A 20,918-nucleotide genomic window follows, 5' to 3' on the forward strand; every position below is an offset into this window, starting at 1 on the left:
GACAAATTCCTAATAAAGTGCTCTGTGAGTGTATGACTTGGTGAAATGGGCTCAATGCACTGGTAAATGAACCAGTTAGATGTTAGAGAAACATGAAAGAAAGGGTCTCACTTTTTATATCAAATGTCATTCAGCTGTCTGTGCCTCAAATTGACTTAACTGATACATAAAATCTACTACTTGAACAATGTCATGTTATTCTAAAGTCAGGTTCAGGTTTAGGCTTTGGGATCAAGTCTGGAGGTCTGACCTGACACGGTGATATGGCTTTGAGAGCGGCGCAGGGGTCTGCGCGGTTTGCTCAGGGCCACCAGCACGGCCGTTTTGGCTGAGTCCAGTGTCTCCTTCTCCCCCGCTGAGTACGTCCTGCTGCGCTCTGCATGTCCCGGCTGCCCGAAGGTCCCACTGCGGATCACCGTGTCCCTCAGCAGCACCGTCTCCCCTAGTGTCCGGCTGGTCTCCACGGCAACCGCCCTGTCTGCCGCCGGCGGGTCGGTCTGGATGGCCATCTCGATGCGGTCGCAGCTGGGCCGGCGAGAGCGGTCCTCAGTGGAGATGCAGACATCCACCATCTCGCAGCCCATTGGCGGGAACATGACCTGGGACAGGCCACTCAGGGAGGAGAGGGGTGTGCCAGAGGACAGGGAGGAGGCCGAGGAGAAGGAGTCAGAACCCTGGGAGGATGGAGCCAGCCCATTGGCCACTGGAAGGCAGGAAGTGGGATGGTTAAGAACAGATGAGTATTGTAAATGTCCACATATGATTCAGTTGAACATAGTTTCAAATGTAAACACACACAGCATGGGATCTACCCCTTCTCTCCTTCTACATTTCACACAATCCTTTATTCAGTGACTGTTCATACTATCTTCGCTTTTGGACTCATCTCAGTTTTGTGCCTGTATGCCATGTTAGAAGGTCATTGCCTTGAGAAATCTCCTTTATTTACCTTATCTCTCAAACTTAATGTATTATCCACCATAGGGATTATGATGGGAACAGACTTGCCCTTTATATAGACATACAGACTGACACCTGTGTGAACTTCTCTCAATCTGACTGGCCTCTGGCACACAGTCCAATTACATCTGCTATAAACACATGAGAAAAAGAACTACAAAGCCCATGACTATCTCCTCATCTAACGGGTGCCATAGCCCACATATGAGCCCTGACCCTGCGGAGGGAACACGCTCAATCCCAGACCTCTTATCTGAATTTGGACCAGAATGTGATAATCCCTGTTTTTTTTCAGACTCCATCATATTAAAGAAAAGCAGCGACTTCCAAAAAAAACCCGTAAGGGGTTGCCATGTGGCCACTGCTCTACTTTAAAGCTTAGTGTAGAAATCTGGCTGGATATATATTTTTATTTGACCCCTAAATGACAGATTGGATTTTTTTGGGAGTATTTCTTTTGGAGTGTTTCCAAGAACCATGTGTACAGACACAAAATATTTAATTCTCAGTGTGTTCTATTTTTGGGTAAAGGGTCAAGTACATGAAGGTACATTATTAACTTTTAAAGACAAAACATTCTCGTTTTTATGAAGAAATGATAAAGTGAAGATTAATGAATGAATACTGTACATTTATTAAGCCAGCTGTACTCCGCTACCATTTCTTTGTAAGCAGGGTATCTTCCCGCCTCCTGTCAAAAGGAAAGAAAATACATGCGCTTAAAACTCATCCAGCATAGCATCACCTCAGAGGCCTGCCAACTGTCTATCAAGACTGTAATCTAGAGGAGTGACTTCAGGCAGACATTTTAGGTGCCAAAGAACAAATGATTGAGATTTAATACCTAAATAACCTGCTTTATTGCTACTTTGACTGCTCCTTGAGACAATAGGTTACACGTTGCTGTGGGCAATGTAGTTTTTAGTGCAGGGTGAAGGATTGTGGGATTGTTGGATTTCTCCCGAGAGCTGAGGTTTTAAAGCCAGGCCAGGGCACCGTCAGCCTCTCTGGTTTCCTCCGGCCGGATAGAGAGAATGAAGAGAGAGAGAGAGAGTGTAGAGGGAGAAAGAGGGAGAGAGAGAGAGAGAGAGAGAGTGTAGAGAGAGAGAGAGGGAGAGAGGACAGAGAGCTCGCATTCAGGGACGGTTTTGTCATTCGTCCCCTGGGGCCCTCTGGGGCTTGGCTGCCTTCGCAGTGCTCTGAACACATCTGATCATGAAGGGCTCATGGTGAGGCCTATAGCTCCATCACTGCTCTCCGTCCACATGCAGGGGTTTTCAGACACACACAGCTGGTCTTATGCAAGTACAGGGGAGGGGAGGTTCAAATCCATTCTCGAGATTGGAAGTCAAGAGGTTGGCTCCTAGCTTGGTTGCCATTGCTCTTTTTATTGGATGGGGAGTGAAGTTTACCTCTGCACAGCTCATTCTGACATGTAGGAGAGTTGACTGTACCAGTGCAGAGGTCTCCTGTAGGAGAGTAGACTGTACCAGTGCCAAAGTTTCCTGGGAAGCCTGCGTGACCTCTGACCCCTCCTCCAAAAACCTCCATACCAGGACACGGACGGGAGGAGAGAAAAAAAAGGAGGAGACGGGACAGGAGATGACCTAGGCGGTCAGGTCAGGAAAGAGTCACTGGCTGGCATCTCCTCCTGGCATCTCTAAAGAGGGTGCTGACAGAAGGAGCTCAGGCTGTTTAGCCGAAGCACACACCTGAACACACAGGTGCTTTCAGCTATACCTCACATATCACATGAATGTTAACGCCCAGCGTCCATGTTGCAGAGCGAGGCAAGAGGTAGTGGGGACACAGTTGTAGGGGCTGTGTTTGTGTTTGTGGGGGCGGTGGGTCTTGAGGAAAGACATACAGTAAGACGAAGCTTTCGGCTGATTATAACCCGATCCTCACCTGCCTTGTGAATAATGCACGGCCATTTCTCACAGGGGAAACCCGAGCCACGGGAGAGCGAAGCGAGTGAGCGGACGAGCGAGCCAGCGAGTGGGAATGTGGCGGCTGGACGCCAACCGTCTGCCCTCTACTGCTGCCTCCGCCTCCCAACCCTCCACACAAGGAGAGGAGGCCGCCTTGGTGAACATGCTCCAACAGCTATTACTGCAGCCCTGGCCTTGGCCTGTGCATGTCTCGTTACATATGCAGTCATGGAGCTTTTTCTTCCTCTTTTTCTCTCTCTCTCCTATCATTAGAGTTGCACTAATGCTTGTTTAAAAGTTCCAGAATTCCTTTTTTTTTTTTTTAAGATTTAGAGCGCACTGGAGCATAAAATGTGGCAAAAGTGCTTTAGTTCAGGAACAGTTTTCCAATTATACATTTATTGCTGGGCCATATGGGAGTTTCTGCACCGAGTTGAGTTGAAGGTGAAACCTTGAACGTCTGAAGGCACTGACTACTGGCTGCAAGATGGCTGGAACCGTTTGCTACTTGAGCTTTATAATATTCTCTAATCTAATCATCTAATAACCTCTGCCAACAGCCAGAGACTGCAACCTGTTTGAGCCTCACTGCATTAAATAATTAACAATGACAAAAGTATAATAAATTACTTTCAGCCAAATTCAAAGACTCTTTATCAATTCTTTATCCACTGAGAATCAAACTTTATTAATTCTCTATCAACTCTCATCTAGCACCTAGTTCTGCATAGAATTCAACCAAATCTCTTATACTGGCCTGGTAAAATTGTTATAATAATACCGATTTTGGTAGTGAAATCTCAAATTACGGATGATAGGACAGACTGACCTTGATGGTGAGCATGATGTGAGTTTGGCTTTTCAGCACCTCCACTGCATTGCTGTGGGTGATGTCCTCAAAGCCCACGCCGTTGGCCGCCAAAATCTGATCGCCCATCTTGATGCCATGCTGCTCTGCCAAACCACCTGGGTCCAACCTAGTGCAGAGTGAACAGAGATGACACAAGAGCACACCTGGGTCCAACCTAGTGCAGAGCGAACAGAGATGACACAAGAGCACACCTGAGGAAATGTCTTCATGACTTACAGTGACACACAAAAGAAACATTATAGTTTCTCTCAATACATTACATTGTCATATCAGTCTATGTATTCTGCCTCCAAGCTGTGTGTATGTTGAGAGTAAATCTTCCCTAAAATGTATCGCTCAAAGTATAATATTGTTGTGAGGATGTAGGTTTTAGAAAAATTCCTTGTTCCGCATTCAAAAGCATCCATTTACCTTAAGCTGTACACTGAACAAAAGCGTGACAAATGCCAACACAAAGTCTTAAAGCGGAACCTGAGAGTTCCTCTTTTAGTTTAGCAACTACAAGAACGGTTTCCAACGCTGAGCCTCCTGTACGCGTGATTAGTGCACAAAGAGGAGATTACTGGGGAGTAATCAGAAGCAAATCTCCTTGCAGAAGAGACCTACTTAGACACGTAGATGCCCAGGCCAAACTCCTTCCCTCCGCGGATGTTGAAGCCCAGACAGTAGTCGTCCGAGGTGGTGTACAGGTGGACGATCCGACGCAGGGCACTGTCCGAGCTGGACTCTGAGGGGGTCCGCCCACTTTCCTCAACCACCATCCGGCGGTGGATCAGGTCCACCCTAAATACATGCAAACACACACATGTACACACACACACACACACACACATACACACACATACACATCAACAAACAGACACACATACACAAACACACACATACACATCAACAAACAGACACACATACACAAACACACACATGTACACACACACACACACACACACACACACACACACACATACACACACATACACATCAACAAACAGACACACATACACAAACACACACATGTACACACACACACACACACACACACACACATACACATAAACAAACAGACACACATACACAAACACACACATACACATAAAAAAACAGACATACATACACACACACATACATAATCATTTATACATTGGCAAAAACACACCCAAACAGTTCTATGAGATAAACCAGATGTAAAAAGTTGTGCACTATGCACACAGAATTGGGACTCTGAGCATGGGAGATGGACATGCTGGCAGCAATGCTAATAGCTTGTATACAGAATGAATGTATTTCAGTTCTGCTTTAAAATGAATAACGCACTAATAGTCCCTTGAATGAAACAGTGTCTGTTTCTGAAAATTTGGAAGGATAATAGGGGTAACCATCATTAATCATCTAGACTGACGTTTCATTCATGAACAAATATATATTCAGTGTGCGATCACTGAGTACGCATAATGAAACCCTCACCATGTGGTCTTCTCCTTGGAATAGCGGATGCCGGGGACCTTCCCTACTCGTCGCACCACCATCCGCAGCCGGTTGTTCCCGGTGAGGACCTTCACTGCACTGCTCATGGTGATGCTCTCCAGGCTAATGGCATTCACCTCCACCAGCTTGTCCCCCACACACAGGCCAGACTGCTCTGATGGACAGGACACAGGGAGCCACACGGTAAGTACATAAACACACAAACACATACACACACAGCATGAACACAAATACACACACACTCACTCACTCACTCACTCACTCACACAGCACAACTTCTAAATGGCTAAATCTTTTCTTAATGACTAATTTCAACCATAATGATCGGACTGTCTTCTGTACAGTGATTTAATATAAGAATATGTGGTTGAACATATTACATAAATTTGTCATAATGTGTTTTGATGAGGGAACATTTGGTTGCCCTTTAAGTTAACAGTGCTTTCTCTTCCGTTCTTCCTCTCCTCCTCCTCCTCCTCCTCCTCTCAGCCTTGGGTACCTGCTGAGCTGTCATCCTCCACTTTACTGACGAAGATCCCAAGGCCGTGCTCAGAGCCACCCCGCACACTGAAGCCAAGCCGGCCGTCCTCGCTCTTATCCACCGTTATTGTGTGGATGTCTTCACAGTCATCCCCACCTGTGGGCGTATGAGAAGCACACGTTTACAATCACACAATTATGAACATAACTTCACACACACACACACACACACACACACACACACACACACACACACACACACACACACACACACACACACACACACACACACACACACACACACACACACACACAAGACTGACACCTGTGATGAGAAAAGATGCACAATGTTTGATCAAGGAAGGGCTTTGGTTTAAGTCTTTTTGGCAGTGCGTGTTTTATATACCTATTTAGATACATGCACATATGTATAAAGATAAATGTGAGTACACACATAAATACACATATGCACACACACACACACACACACACACACACACACACACACACACACACACACACAAATCATAATGTAGCAAAGCCAGGCAGAAGATCCGCACACATAAAACAGCACACTGCTGTAGGTCAGCTGAAACTGTGTTAGCTTGGCAAAACATTTACATCTACACTTATTAATGTCACAGTCACTTTTACTCACAGTGGCCCAGGTGACACATCTAGAATACTCTCCACTCAGCATGAGTAATGGCCTATATGCAGGAGCCTCTGCACTGCAGACACAACTATATGCAGGCTTGAATTATAGTGGATCATTTTCAATTCAGCAGTTGTAATTCTCAATTCTCTGTTAACAGCCTGCATCCACACATGTTATTGACTTGTGATGGCTTGCATCCTGTCTATTCGGACGTATCACATATTCTGACTACTGACGGATAAATTACGAAATCCACAAAATGGGCCATGGGCTCACCATCGACGGGCGAGTTGATGAGAATGACTCTGCCCATGGGGGAGGACGATCTAATCCTCCGGCGCTGCTGCTTCTTGAGCATGTAGCGCGTGGCGGTGTTGGCGCCCCCAGCCTGGCTGCTGGAGTGGGCCCCGTTGGTCATCTCTCTGCGCCCAGAGACCGCAGAATGAGCCATGGCAGGATGACCCCCCCACTGTGAACCCTCATTCAGGGGTCTGCAGGGGCTGGGTGTTCAAAGGTTGCAAAGCAGAAGGGTGGGGAATGGCCGTAAGAGTAGCTGAACAGTCGGGGTGTTTGGAGAGAGAGTCTCTCAGTAAAAGCGATTATTTGGTGATGGTGCAGGGCGTGCCATTGATGCAGTTCCAAGTTAACTTTAGTTCACATAGCATATCTGATGAATTCCTGGTAATGGCATGACCATTTTGTAGCGAGGCCTAAAATCCACGTCCAGATGAATAAAACGGTGACCAAAAGCCTAACATAATCCAAACCACTGGAATACCATAATTTGTATTAATCCTTATATCTTGCACATGTTACTAAGAGTGAAGAGGATCTCAGGAAGACCATTATCCATCTTGAACTCGGGATAAACCTCCTTGCTTGGGAAGCTCAGACTGGAAGTTGGGGGAGTTTGCTCCTCTGCATGTCCCCTGTTTGACAAACAGAAGTCACTCATTCCCAGCTCCTTGGCCATGCCACCATGTCTTCACCTTTCATGAACCAGAAGGTAAGACCTGAAAACCATTTACAAATAAGAATTTAGTAATTCCTCCGGAGAGACGATGAGACACAATCAACTACTACACCTGTAGTAGCCTACTCTATGAACAATAAAGATTAGGTAACTAGTTTATAAGGTCGTTTTACTGTCGTTTTCTATCCAAAATATAAACAAAATGTCATTGACCTAAAACGGTTAAAGTAACTTATGAGACACTTTTAGCGCGATATGACTATAGAAGCAGCAAAAAGAAAAAATTGCGCCATGCCTGTGTTGCGGTTTCGCCAGGACCTCGGACAGCGTTCTAGCAACAGGTTGTGTAAACAAGTCCTTTGCAGGCAGCAAGGCAGGCCTCTCTCTCTCTCTCTCTCTCTCTCTCTCTCAAAGATCAATTTCACTTTTCGATTTAATTAAATCCCACTCTCCATCTCTGTAATGGGATCAGCCTAAGCACTTCGATCCGGAACATAGTGTGTCGTTGTCTTTCCAAATGTTTCCCGAGGAACAACATAATATAGGCGACTAAAACAGGACGTACAACAGTTATAACATCACGATAATACCATACATTGGTTCGCAGAATTCATACCGTAAAAATGAAAACCCTAACAGGTCAGAGCTATCCCCCCAAAAAATAAGATACAAAATAGGCATATACACTGAAGAAGGTCTACTTACATACAAAACACGAATAGATTTACAATAGCTCGACTACAGAACTGAATAAAAGTAGCATTGGCATTACCTGGTCCCATGTTGGGCAAAATGACCTCACCTGGGAGAATGACAGCTATTAGGCAGCCTTTATCCCGCCTCCCGGGCATTGTGATTGGATTAGTCTACCACAGGTAGTTTAGGACTTTGAGTGACATGCCAATTTATTCAATGACATGACCGCTGTCTGTTATTCAAGTCCTGAAATTTTGGATCTATGCATCAAGCAAATTGGATTTAAAGGCAAACAATAACAGTGTGTAACAGTGCTATGTGAGTAGCAGAACATTTTTGGAGAGGTTGGACCCACATTTTTCAAGATTCATGAATTTAAGAATAGATTATGCCAACCTGTTTAAACTACAAATGCATGTATACATACTGTAGATTTGACTTAAACGTTTAAAATAATTCCTCGCCTTATCATGTTAACATGCCAATTGATGTGTAGGCCAAATAGTGTATTCAAAAATAAATGAAATTTCTGAGCGTCTACTGCCATCTATTGGCATAACAACAAAAGGACATATTATGTTTCCCAAATAAAGAGAAGTGAAGGCATGTCTAATATGAATGTCTGGAGTAATTTTGTATAAATTGTGGCTTAAAAATGTAAACAGCCCATTTCTCATGTGTGAACCACAAATGGCCAAAATCATATACTGGCTTGTGTATTTCACAATTCTTAAGATTGTTCTGCCAGTCACGTAGCCTATTCATCGTCAGTTTGAACACATATAAGTTGTAGACCACTCTTGTCAATAATATAAATCAGTTGTCACTTTCCAGTGGCTGAAGACACAAACAGGAAGCAATTGAGATATGCTGGTAAACCAATCATAACCTACTTGTTTTCCACACCCTAGCTGTCGAGCCATCCAATCGCCGAACTTACTGTTTAGTGAGCTCACTGTTGACGTCGCTCGAGCGTAGCCGGGGCAGCGTTGTAGGTGACTTATCTCGCTCTGATTCCATGGTAGATATTCTGAATGTGTGCACTGGCTTACCTTAGTGTCAGATAATTCAGAGGTCACAGTTATAAGTCTTGCAAGATTTGACGATCATAGTCAGACAAAGGTATGTTCTAATGTGTTCAAGACGTGCTCGTGAATCTCTCTTCGGCTCAGCAGGGCAGAGTTTCAGTTCTTTTTCTTTGACATATCGCTTGCTAGGTGGCCAGCTAGCATTCAAGCATAGCTAGAGCTATGTTATGGATGTTAGGATCTGTCTGGCTAAACTGCATTGAGTTGTGAATCATAGACATATGCGAAACGAAATGTCTTTCACCCGTTTCCCTAGTTTGCCTGCCACTTTAGACTTAAAAAAACTGTGCTACCTTAGCTGGACACCTACATGTTAACCTAAGTTAATGTTGCTGTTTGTTGCTTATGTTTTGAAAACATCTTTAACGTTAGGCTGACCGCCTAGTTAATTTGATAGCTGGCAAATAACGGGGCTTCCAATGCAAACACTTTTGCCTGTGGCTCAGTGGTGGTATGGGGATTGTGGTACAGCTAACTTTAGCTTATATGTGGGACGCTAGCTAGCTAACAGTAATGGATTATATTAGTTATCAAAGGTGCCACATCTAGCCTGATACGTAATATTACCACTACAACATGGCAAAGACTAGTCCCTTAGTGTCTTGTGTCTCAGCGTTAACTGAACAAATGAGTTTTTCCATCACCTGGCAGCCATAAATTGTTTTTCGTGAGATGCATGCGCTGCGTGACGTGGGATGCCCCATCTGTCAGGCTGTTTTGTCAGGGTATGGTTTAGTCACGTTGGCTCGCTTTCAGTCTTGCTGCTCAGCGGTTTGTATTAAGCCGCGTTCATCAACACATCTTTGCTTTATCACTTTAGTTTGAGCAGTAAGTTTAATGCATTTTTCTTAAGGGTATTGGCGGGGTAGGGGCAGGTCAAGGCGGTTTCTGAGCTGGAATACTGTTTTTTTTTTTTTTTCTTTCTTTCTTTTTTTTTTTTTTACTGTTAGTGAGTCATCCCTTCCCTTGATTCAGTACTTTGGAATGCGTTTTCACCACATTCCTCCTCTCACAAACTAGAAGTAAAAAACTAAAAAGTTACTACTACAAGGACGGGTTTGGGAAATCATGGAAGGAAGTATTTTCACTAAAACATTTTACAATCTTATGTTGACGGTTCTTTGCTTACGCTTTAAATGACTCGCACATAAATGTAACCGTTTAACAACAACTCTCTTTCTCTCTCTCATTCAAATTGACAGTTGTATGAACCCCGGCCTAAAAGTGGGATGTGTGCAGAGCTATTTCAGTAGTGAGGCTTATCTAAGGAGATTTATCCTTTTGTAATTTCCGTTATGAAATGATTCAACTCCCCGTGCGTTTAACTCCCTCGGTTCACGAGTGCCCGTAGAAAAACCCTGCTTGGGAAATACGTACACGTGAGGCATGACCAAGCCGCGTTCCAAAATGGAGAAGCACTCAAACAGTTTCAAACGCCCACACATACTCTTTTAAATGTTCACAGCGGGAACTCTTTGTTATTTAGGGACACAGGTAAAGATGTCTGGAGACATACCCCTCAACATCAACATCAAGGAACCCCGATGGGACCAGGGTACCTTCATGGGCCGGGCCCAGCACTTCTTCATGGTGACGGACCCCAGGAACGTGCTGTTGTCCAGCGCGGTGCTAGAGGATGCCCGCGTCATCGTGGAGGACTACAGGTCAGTCGGGAAGAGAAACTGGTTTAGTATGCAGAACCACTGCTCAAATGGGGAAATGTGATTATGCAAAACTCAGCACTAAACAAAGGAGGGAGAGCAGGTTGCTGTACTACAGTTGAAATAGGAACAGGGGCATGTTTCCCTTTAAAGGGGAGCAGATTACTGTGGAGAGCCATGGGTCAGAAGAGAGAGAGAGGGGTAAAGTTAGAGGTCGGTGGTGGATGCAGGGCAAGTCAACATTGAGAGCTGCCGGTTGGTTGGCACGTGGGAGGGCCACATAGTTACCAGTGGATGGGTGTTTAAAAATTGCCTTTGAGAGTCAGAGTGTTTATGTATGTGTGTGGGGTTGGTGGGGATACAGATTGCGGTGTAGGGTTACTGTTGGTAGGTGGGGGTTGGGTTAACGATTGATTAAAACGATTAATTGCATGTAGAAACGTTATGCAGCCTATTGATGTAGGAATTATAAAAGTGCTTCAAATGGAAGTGGAATTTCAAATGAAATTTGCATCTGATGTGTAGAGCAGTGGTCTTTGTAAAACACTTTCTAAATAGTGATGCCTACTTGACTGCCAGTTTGTCCTGTGGATGTTTGGGAAGCCGGTACCCGACCACCTTTTAATTAGGACTACAGGGGATAACAGCTGTTTCTCCATGACAGGGGTCGAATAAGGGAAACATGGTATCATAGTTCCTTTTCAGTTGAAGTGATGGAATCCATAGTATATGAACCACTAAAATGAAAGAATTCTGTATAAATATATAGCTCCAGACCTGGCTATTCTGTTTTCCAGTGCACACATTAATTAATTTACAAATGAATTTAAAACGTGAACCATTCACATATGTCACAGCATGTATGGACCAAAACTACTAATTTTATCAACGTTCCATATTCTGAAAACAGTGATGTTTAGCTTCTCGAGGAATGATCTGTCAGGATGACCACTACAAGACGTTTGTGTGTGTGTGTGTGTGTGTGCGTGTGCTCGTGAGCAGGCAAGGCATTGTTAAACCCGGGCTGACAGAGGATGAGCTCTGGAGAGCCAAGTACGTCTATGACTCAGCCTTCCACCCCGACACTGGCGAGAAGATGATTCTGGTTGGACGCATGTCGGCCCAGGTTCCCGTGAACATGACCGTCACTGGCTGCATGCTCACCTTCTACAGGTAAACAGCTCATCCTCTACAGGTAAAAAGCCTTTAAACACCGCTTTCACGGGTGTAGAATGAAGAGTAAGTAGGGAGTAGGAGGGATCCTCAAGGACATCCAGGTTTAGAGGAGCCTTAAGCATTTGTGGGCATCAAACTGTAAGAATTGCTAAAGCTGAAATGCCATGTGTCTCTATTTGGCTTTACCCATATATATTTGTGTAAATAAACTCCTGCTTGCCTGTTAAGAGGCAAGTTTACCTCTTTTTTCCCTCAAATCTTTTACTCTGCTCCAAGGACCATTCACCACAACAATCAGGTATATCTCCTGTGTGGTCTGGTCACTTGGTACCTTCTCACTTGAGACCCACTACTGGTGCCCACTCCTGGTTTACCTGACTGCGAGGTCAAGAACCATATGGCAGGCTGAGTGTGGGTTAAACCAGAAAACAGGCCAACAGGAAGCCTCTTAGGCTTAATGATGCACGATGGTCACGGCCCATTGATCTTATAACCTCATGCACTATAGGTCATAGCTGCTGTGTTCCGGTCTATATACGGCCATGTTTTAGACAAAGACACTAATCTGAGTCTGATGTAACTTGAGACTGTGGTACTGACCAACATGTCTCACTAGACACCTTTGACCTTGTCGCTGTCCTTCAGAACCTGTGTGATATAAGGATTTACAGAGAGTTTGGTAGAAATTCAGAACGATTTTTAGTTTTACTCTCTTTTTCATGTTGAGTCATATATTTTTTCACCTTTCTGTCTTCCGTCTGTTTTCTGTCCATCTTCACTCTTTCTGTCCTACTCCATCTTTCCTTCTCTTCTCTTCAGGACAACCCCAACGGTGGTCTTCTGGCAGTGGGTGAACCAGACCTTCAACGCCGTGGTCAACTACACCAACCGCAGTGGCGACGCTCCCATGACAGTGAAGTAGGGCGACTTGCGTCTCTTCCACCTTTCTTCCTCCTCCTCCTCCTCCTCCTCCCCCTCTTCCTCTCTGTGGTGTTGTCCCGCGCGTGCTGCAGTTCTCAGTCCTGCCCTCTGTCATCGTGTGCTGCGGTATAAATTCATGTTTCCTTGCTACCTCAGCACGACCTTTGACCTGGGCAACTGCACGCTCATCTGGGGTGCTGGTAATGGCCTTCACCACACCTCAGATGACGTATGACTGTAGTAATGATATAAAATGCATGTTTCCTGTCAATGTTCCCTGTTCTGGAATCAGTCCAAGTTGGCTTGTTGGACAGTTTATCTGAAGTTGTGTTCATGATCTTAATCTGCTTGATATGCCTTGAATGTCATTTTGCCTGTTATGCTACATTCTGATGCATTCTAAAAAAGTATAAAATCTATAGGGAAATTTTATGAAAATGATGAAAAAAATGTACAGCATTTTACAATGCGAAAAATAATAATGCACGGCAATTGAATATGGCTTGTTTCAGATCAGCATTGCACTGTGATTGTGGCCGACAGTGAAACGCGGTAGCACCTGTTTCAAAGCTGCTGAGCTCTCGTGTCTTTTGTGAAAGGCTGGAATGCTGCTCCGGCAGGCCCATGAAGGCGGTGCAGGGGAGCGTGGAGTATGCATGTGCAGTATGTGCGGGCTAATTATGAAGCCTGTGAGAAGAATCGGTGGAATATTATGGGATGTGTGACCTATGTTGTCTGCTGTGGTTGGTTCATTCTGCAGTCAGTTGGGTGCAGCCTACATCAGCGCCACCACTGGAGCAGTTGTCACAGCACTGGGACTGAAGTCTCTCGCTAAGGTACGGCCTTTAACGCACACACATACACACGCACACACGCCCCCCGCTCTCTGGAGAGGGTAATGACGCCAGGCCCATGCCCTCTTTATGACACACACACACACACACACACACACACACACACACACACACACACACAGATGCAAACACACTCTAAAGTAGGGCCTTTAACACCCACACTTGTACGTATAGGTGCACAACCACATATCAATACAAACTCATATCATCTCATCTCGTATCATGGCCTGATGTCTTACTAAGGCACCGCAAGCGTTTACAAATCCAGAGGCACACAAACCACACCACTGTGCTAGGTCTCACATTTTCCACCAAGCGACCTCCTTCTGCAGACACGAGACACACAGTTACAGGAAGGCCATTCTCCCACATGCTAGAACACACATCTTGTGATTCAGTAGCTGGACTTTCTTTACCCGCCATTTGTTTCTTGGTCGCAGTTTTATCTGCTAATTCTTCCCCAACCCCCCACCCCCCACCCCGCCACTGGCGGTCAATACTGTGTGGCCAGAAAAGAAGCCTGATAAAATTCCTGCTGTTGGTTGTCCACAAATTGCAAGAGAGAGATATAGGTAGGTGTAGGTGTAGGTGTAGGTGAAGCCGAGGCCATTGAAGGCCACTGTCACTGTTGTGTGCTGGGGTGTCGGATAACTCCACTAGTCAGTTAGGGGCTTTGGAAGATCATTTGATGTATGTGATGACAGCTATGCTGGTACCCTGTATGTTGTCAATGTATTTGCCATGTACTGCAGATGTGGCGTGACTGCTTGCTGTGTGCTTTATTCTGTCACTATAACAGAAGCACATTTGTTGTTACCTACAGATAGCCTGCCATGCACAATGGCCTTCAGATGGTTCTGGCATATCTTGAACACACTTGGTTGCACAGTGCCTTAGATTCAGACTACAGATTTCTGTGTAATGCTTATGCAAGGCAAATCCTGAGAAGTGAATTAATGTTCTGTGAACATAACAGAACACACATGGCATTATTCCCAGGAACCCAGAAATACTGATAGATTGTACTACAAGTTTCTGTTGAATATAGAGATGTCTATATGAATGTTTCTGTTTAAATACCTAAGCACGTGGCAAATTATTTTGTGGAAAGGCCTATACTCTACAAATGGACTAACTTTTAATAGACTATTTACTGTATTTCCGCAACCCAAGGGTCCTTCATTAAAGACAAAAGCGGAAACGTTCCCAAATCAGTGACTCAAGTTTGTAAAGACAAGAGAAAAATAGTGGCAATAATGCTTGAAAATAAGTTGGTGTGGACTTGCTTGGGAAATAATCAGTAAAAAGAGACATGTCACTGCTAATTCAGGTTAGACCTCGATTAAGTGGAGGCCTTTTAGATTTGAACCATTCCCCCTCCTCTCCTCCTCTCAGCACCTGCCTGCCATCATGAGTCGCTTTGTGCCCTTCGCTGCTGTCGCCGCGGCCAACTGCATCAACATCCCCTTCATGAGGCAGAGGTGAGTCATAGTAAAGAGGCCCCTACTGACACACACACACACACACACACACACACACTCCTCTACTCTCCCTTCATGAGGCAGAGGTGAGTCATAGTAGAGAGACACACACACACACAGTCACTCCTCTACTCTCCCTTCATGAGGCAGAGGTGAGTCATAGTAGAGAGACCCACACACACACACACACACACACACACACACAGTCACTCCTCTACTCTCCCTTCATGAGGCAGAGGTGAGTCATAGTAGAGAGACCCCCACTGTCACACACACACACACACACACACACACACACACACACACACACACACACACACACACACACACACACACACACACACACACACACACACACACACACAGTCACTCCTCTACTCTCCCTTCATGAGGCAGAGGTGAGTCATAGTAGAGAGGCCCCCACTGTCACTTCTCTACTCACAGCTTGTGTCCACTTCCTGTCCTTCTAATGTCATGCATTTAGTAACCTAACGGAATGCTGGTAGTGGTGGTAATGATGACTACGTAAATGATCAAAATAGTACAATTATGGCACGGGAGAATATATAGATAAATGGTCATTTTCTAGTCATCTACAGGCAATTTCAGATGTCTATTTTAGCTTCATGCTTCTGCTATTAGATTCCCTCGAGTGACAGAGTAGCAGAGTAGCAGAGTGGCAGTAACAGAGCTAAGAGGAAGATGTGTGGATGCACTAAGAGCTCAGAGAGCACTGGAGGGAAGAGAGGAAGTGCATCGGCCGCTCGTAAAGGAAGAGGGAAAGGCACTCAAGGAGGGAATAGGATGTGACCGTGTTCATGATGGCAGGAGCAGAAGGAACATTCTCCATGTTGTTTTCTCAGGGAGCTGCAGTATGGCATCCCTGTCACAGATGAGGAGGGGAACCGCCTGGGCGAGTCGACCAAGGCGGCCAAAACGGGCATCGTGCAGGTGGTGGTGTCCCGGATTGGCATGGCCGTGCCAGCTATGGGTGAGCGTGCCGTCCTGTGACTGTGCCCGAGCAGTGCCCTCAGTAGATCACAACTAGGCTGTGACTGATGCGTATGGGTAGCTGCTCTACTCCAGTCTATTCATAGTGTGTTTGTTGCAGAGGTATTTTAAGGGTGGGTTTGTAACACATGATTATATAAGTTGGGGGGAGGCAGGACTGGTAGCAGTATGAACTGTACTTGCTGAGAAAGAGGGAAACCAACTCTGTGGCTGGACCTGGGATAAAAGACAAAGGTTACATGTGTCAGAGGGTATTTATTGTGTGAATGTGTTTGTTCTCTCTTCTGCTGTTTGCCCTCTTTCTCCCACCCTCTCTCTCTCTCTCTCTCTCTCTCTCTCCCTTCTTCCTCTTCTACAGCCATCCCTCCTGTCATCATGAATGCTCTGGAGAAGAAAGCCTTCATGAAGGTATTCAAACACAAGTTTTCAAACTTCAGTTCACCTTCTTATCGGCTTAGCGGTTGAGGTGTGGAAATGTCAACACTTCCGATCAAGGGTAGTTGTGTTTTAGGCCAGGCTGTTTCTGCCTTGGTGCACACTGCTGAACATGGCCGAACATGGCATGGCAGTTCATTTAATCTACGAGGATAAGAATTCTGCTAATTCCCCAGGCAGAAGTGGTCATGTTGTGTCTAATGACTGTTTTTAGTGCTTCTTTTCCCTTGCCGTCTATCCTTTCTTTTGCCCCTCTTTTCAGCACTTCTTATCCCCCCTTTTTCTCTCTTGCAGCGGTTCCCAGTGCTCAATGCTCCTGTTCAGGTTGGGTTGGTGGGATTTTGGTGAGTGTTAGACTCCATATTTGACTCGTGTTGAAGGTGATCATTATTATTAATAATAATAATAATAATAATAATAATAATTTATAATAATAATTTTTTCCTGCAGTTTGGTGTTTGCTACGCCTTTGTGCTGTGCACTGTTCCCTCAAAAGAGGTATGTGTATGTTTCTGTAGAGGTGTCTTTTAGTGTACTGTGCTTGTAGTGAAGGAGAGGAGAGGGTACTCTGCTTGTGTAAGCTCATTTAATCATGTCAATGTGTATATTGAAATACCGTATAGTCAATTCGAGAAATATGTACAGAAATCTTTGCTGTCTTAGCAATCTAAGCGATTGAATCAGTTTATCTGAACAGGTGTATGAGTGCATTTATTTGCGTTAATTATGTGTATGTGTATGTATGTGTGTGTGAGTACTGTATCTCTGACCTGCGTGTGTCTGTGTGTTTCTTTGGCAGCTCCATGAGTGTCAGCAGCCTGGAGCCAGAGCTTCAGGAACGGATACGAAAGAGCAGCCCCCACGTCTCAACCGTCTACTACAACAAGGGCTTGTAGACACCCCCCCACACCCCCCACCCCCCTCTGCAGGGCACAGTGCGCCCCCATCAGAGGGCACACTCCCCCACCCCCCTCTGCAGGGCACAGTGCGCCCCCATCAGAGGGCACACCCCACCCCCCCTGCCCTCATACCCCCGTCAGCAGGTGACTCAAAGGGTTACATACAAATGTGTTGTCATTTTTTGTACTTCAGTGTTGATTTACCTCCTCTGGTCCTCACATCCATACAAGGAAGAAGCCCTCTCTAAACTATGCTGCAAAGATGTAATTCGGTCTGACACAATGAAGGTTGTATGTGGAGTTTGATAGACAGATGCAGAGTTATCGGGTGGGGTTGAGTGTAGGTGGGATTGTGTGCTGCCCATCTCTAGGTGGATTCCGAGTGACTGGGTGGGTGTTTTGTGGTTGCAGGATGGGGGAGGTGGGTGTTCACCTATAAGGAACGATCCCTTTGGTTCTCTTGCAGCTAAGCTTTGCTCGCTTTATATGTTTATTTTTGTCTTGAGTTTTGCCGTTTTCCTTTAATGTATATTTATTTAACTCTTATTTATGTTTTTTTGGGCTTTGAATTGCTTGTTTCTATGTTACAGTGGTTGGTCACTCCTTCCCTTGGTGATGTGCTTCATTTGTTGTTTTTGTTTTTTAAACTTTTCTTTTCGAAATGAAGTGAATCACACTTAGTGTGCAACTTCTTCAGTAGTGTTACAGGTTATTGCTCTCTCACACTCACACACACTCACACTCACACTCACACACACACACACACACAAGTAGCATGCTCTGTCCTGTGCTCACAGAAGTGCTCTTAAACCCCATGTCCTACACACACACACACACACACACACACTCAGACAGCAGGAGCTGCACAAGCCCACCTGTTGTTGTCTCTTCCAGGGCCTCTAGGCTCAGTTGGGTGTGTGTTGATGAGCACAAGTTCCTGTACACCCACATCCCATTCGAAGTTAGATGGTGATGACCGACCTAAGTTTCCCTTAGTTTCCCCTCGGCTGTAAACATGAATAGTTGAATTTGTCATGTAGCACAAGTGTGTCTCACTGAGAATGTTGTGACTTGACTATCCAATGATTGTGGAGTGTGGTTATATAACATTTATGGTGGCTAAATGTTGTACAAGAGTAATTTCTTACTATCTAGTACTTATGACATGTATTCTCCCTTGCCCCATACGTAATGCACCTCTTGAACACTTGACACTCATTCACAAGCCTGCTTATTGTCCTGATGCATCATGGGTAGAGTATGTGTAAGCATAGCAGTGCAATTCCAGCTCTCCTAGCACAGTTCTCTTCAGCATATCAGCCCTGATCGACACAAGCGAAAATACTGTTCTAAGCATCTAGAGTATATTAATAGTAAGGACTCATTTCTGCTTGTTTACCCAAGAGATGTTGAGATGCCCAGGGTTTAGTGGGAGTGGACCGCCGGCCAAACGGATCAAACTGTGCTGTGGTTATATGACGTGCTTTCATGTCTCTCTAGTGCCGGATCGAATAGAGTATTATCTTTATTTTTGATTTCCTGTGAGTTAGCTTGATCTTACTGCAACATCTGTCCTTATACCTGACAAGGAAAATAGTTTTCCTTTACTGCTTTAAGGAAAATGTAATGCACTGCCTGTTGCATCCATTAGGTGGCAGCAGAGGCACAACCATACTAAACTTTTATAGATTTATTTCTGTGTGCAGTGTGGGCTGGATATGTATCAGTGCTATAATGTGGTTGTGAGGGATTGTTTGTCTGTGGAGATAGTACGGCCTAAACCAGTGCATTCCTAGAGGCTCCTCTGCTGTACGTTTAAATGCTCTGTTTGCTGTTTTTCTTCTGACGAACTGAAAGTGGTGAAACTATTATGCATTGAAGACCTATGATTGGTATTTTTAAAGGGGACTACCTGATCCAATTTGTGCAAACAGTTGTTGGTTGTATCACACATCAGTTTTATATATAATCAGTTATATATATATATATATATCTTCTTCCAGTTTGTGTAACCTGCTGTTAGACAGAAGTTCTGGCTTGTAGACCACATATCTGTGCGAGATGTTGAAAATGTAATCAAGATGAGGAACATACAATGCCCAGTTGTTACCATTATCTCCATCTTATATTTGAAGGGATCCATTTTTATTTCAGAGGCCTTGGCAGAGGGTCTGTCTTGTCCCTAAGTAAGTCTTGCACTAAGACCGTGGCCTACCGCAGGGAGACAAACTGCAGTACATGAGAAGGCTGCTAACTTGTATTGCAAAATCGTTCATGTTCATATAATGTATTTAAGAGTGATGTTTGTAACATGCTATGAAAATATCAATGTATCTTAACAACTCAACTCGTTGCTAGATCTCTTGCGCTCACTGCTTTGTTCACATTACTGTTATTATTACTTTTTATCTTTCATCTGGCATCTGATATTTTAGAACAAAATCTGCCTTTTGGAAGGTTGTCGAATGTTCAAGTGTAGTCCTGAGGCTGTGAGTTTCTGTGCATTATACAGTTCCAGAGGCCCAGCCAAAGATTATATATATATATATATATATATATATATGTGTGTGTGTGTGTATAATAAATGACAAAATGTACAGGGGTGACAAACTACGTAAGCACAATGTGTCTTTGAGTGTGATCTGCTCCAGCTTTAAGTCTGCTGTAGTGGTTAATGCATTAAGCTGCATAAGACAGGATTAAAGTACCCATGCACATGAATGTCAGCACAACACTCACTCATTTCTGTCACTTAAGGGTGCTCATTCATTCATTCATGCGTTTTGTTTGCTCTGCATTTTGTATCCATTTGGAAGACATGTTACATCTTCATAGTATATGTATTTTCCCTGAACAATGAAATAAAGTATATTATACCAGTATTGGGGTATTTCTTTCTCTCTGTTGAACTTAAGCATAGACTTACAAATCTACTCTCCTATACCCATTAGAGCTCCTGCAGCCATGTGTGTATGTGTAGTGTATGGAAAAATGCTATTAACACTATTGTTTTTTTTTGTGGTTGCACACATCAAAATGCTTGAAATTAACATTTTATGTAAATGTTATGTTTGTTGTTGTGTATATATTACAGTAATAAATAACAGAACTAATAATAACCACTCCAGCAAAAACTATTCTCCTGACATGCACTTGCAACAGCTGCAAAGGATTAGCACAGCTAGCACCCTTCGTCAAAAGTAGCAAGAGAAAGAATCAGGCTTTGTACTGGGTGGATTCAGATCAACTTGGATTACAGGGTACGGCTACTTAGCCTGTTATGGAAACATGCTTTAGTGCACAAACACACACACTCTTTGAAGTAGTGTTTATCTCAGTGG

At 44.4% G+C, this 20,918-nt stretch overlaps 2 protein-coding genes across 4 annotated transcripts in view; one reads left to right on the forward strand and one right to left on the reverse strand.

The window, feature by feature from the left end:
- The window catches only part of pdzd7a (PDZ domain containing 7a), a 26,513-nt gene extending 18,349 nt beyond the window's left edge, over positions 1-8,164 (reverse strand). The window contains exons 1-8 of one of the 2 annotated variants that reach the window (XM_031579219.1): positions 8,128-8,164; positions 6,659-7,395; positions 5,744-5,881; positions 5,224-5,398; positions 4,369-4,545; positions 3,721-3,868; positions 1,591-1,651; positions 251-703 (exon numbers count right to left, since the gene is read on the reverse strand). In XM_031579219.1, coding sequence (XP_031435079.1) covers positions 251-703; positions 1,591-1,651; positions 3,721-3,868; positions 4,369-4,545; positions 5,224-5,398; positions 5,744-5,881; positions 6,659-6,833 — 1,327 coding nt within the window. In that variant the 5' untranslated portion in view covers positions 6,834-7,395; positions 8,128-8,164. Of the gene's footprint in view, positions 1-250; positions 704-1,590; positions 1,652-3,720; positions 3,869-4,368; positions 4,546-5,223; positions 5,399-5,743; positions 5,882-6,658; positions 7,396-8,060 lie in introns of both variants that reach the window. The other variant, XM_012840399.2, reaches the window with a different exon arrangement.
- A 761-nt stretch (positions 8,165-8,925) lies between these two features.
- Positions 8,926-20,459, forward strand: sfxn3 (sideroflexin 3). Of its 2 annotated transcripts, none has more exons than XM_031578777.2 (11): positions 8,926-9,072; positions 10,626-10,803; positions 11,803-11,973; positions 12,796-12,894; positions 13,658-13,733; positions 15,147-15,232; positions 16,096-16,223; positions 16,602-16,651; positions 16,973-17,022; positions 17,129-17,176; positions 17,478-20,459. In XM_031578777.2, the coding sequence occupies exons 2-11, from the start codon at positions 10,640-10,642 to the stop codon at positions 17,572-17,574; spliced, it is 969 nt and encodes a 322-aa protein (XP_031434637.1). In that variant the 5' UTR covers positions 8,926-9,072; positions 10,626-10,639; the 3' UTR covers positions 17,575-20,459. The 2 variants fall into 2 exon arrangements, with proteins under 2 accessions (XP_031434637.1, XP_012695913.1); XM_012840459.3 differs by having other exon boundaries at positions 8,933-9,173.
- The last annotated feature ends 459 nt before the right edge of the window (positions 20,460-20,918 follow it).

The sequence above is a fragment of the Clupea harengus genome, chromosome 13 (assembly GCF_900700415.2).
Source record: "Clupea harengus chromosome 13, Ch_v2.0.2, whole genome shotgun sequence".
NCBI lineage: Eukaryota > Metazoa > Chordata > Actinopteri > Clupeiformes > Clupeidae > Clupea > Clupea harengus.

Bases quoted from the DNA above. Each gene is read 5' to 3' on its own strand.
- sfxn3 (XM_031578777.2), top strand. From the start codon at position 10,640: ATGTCTGGAGACATACCCCTCAACATCAACATCAAGGAACCCCGATGG. The intron at 12,895-13,657 runs GTAGGGCGACTT...TTCATTCTGCAG, and splicing joins GACGCTCCCATGACAGTGAA to TCAGTTGGGTGCAGCCTACA. The intron at 16,224-16,601 runs GTGAGCGTGCCG...CCTCTTCTACAG, and splicing joins CATGGCCGTGCCAGCTATGG to CCATCCCTCCTGTCATCATG.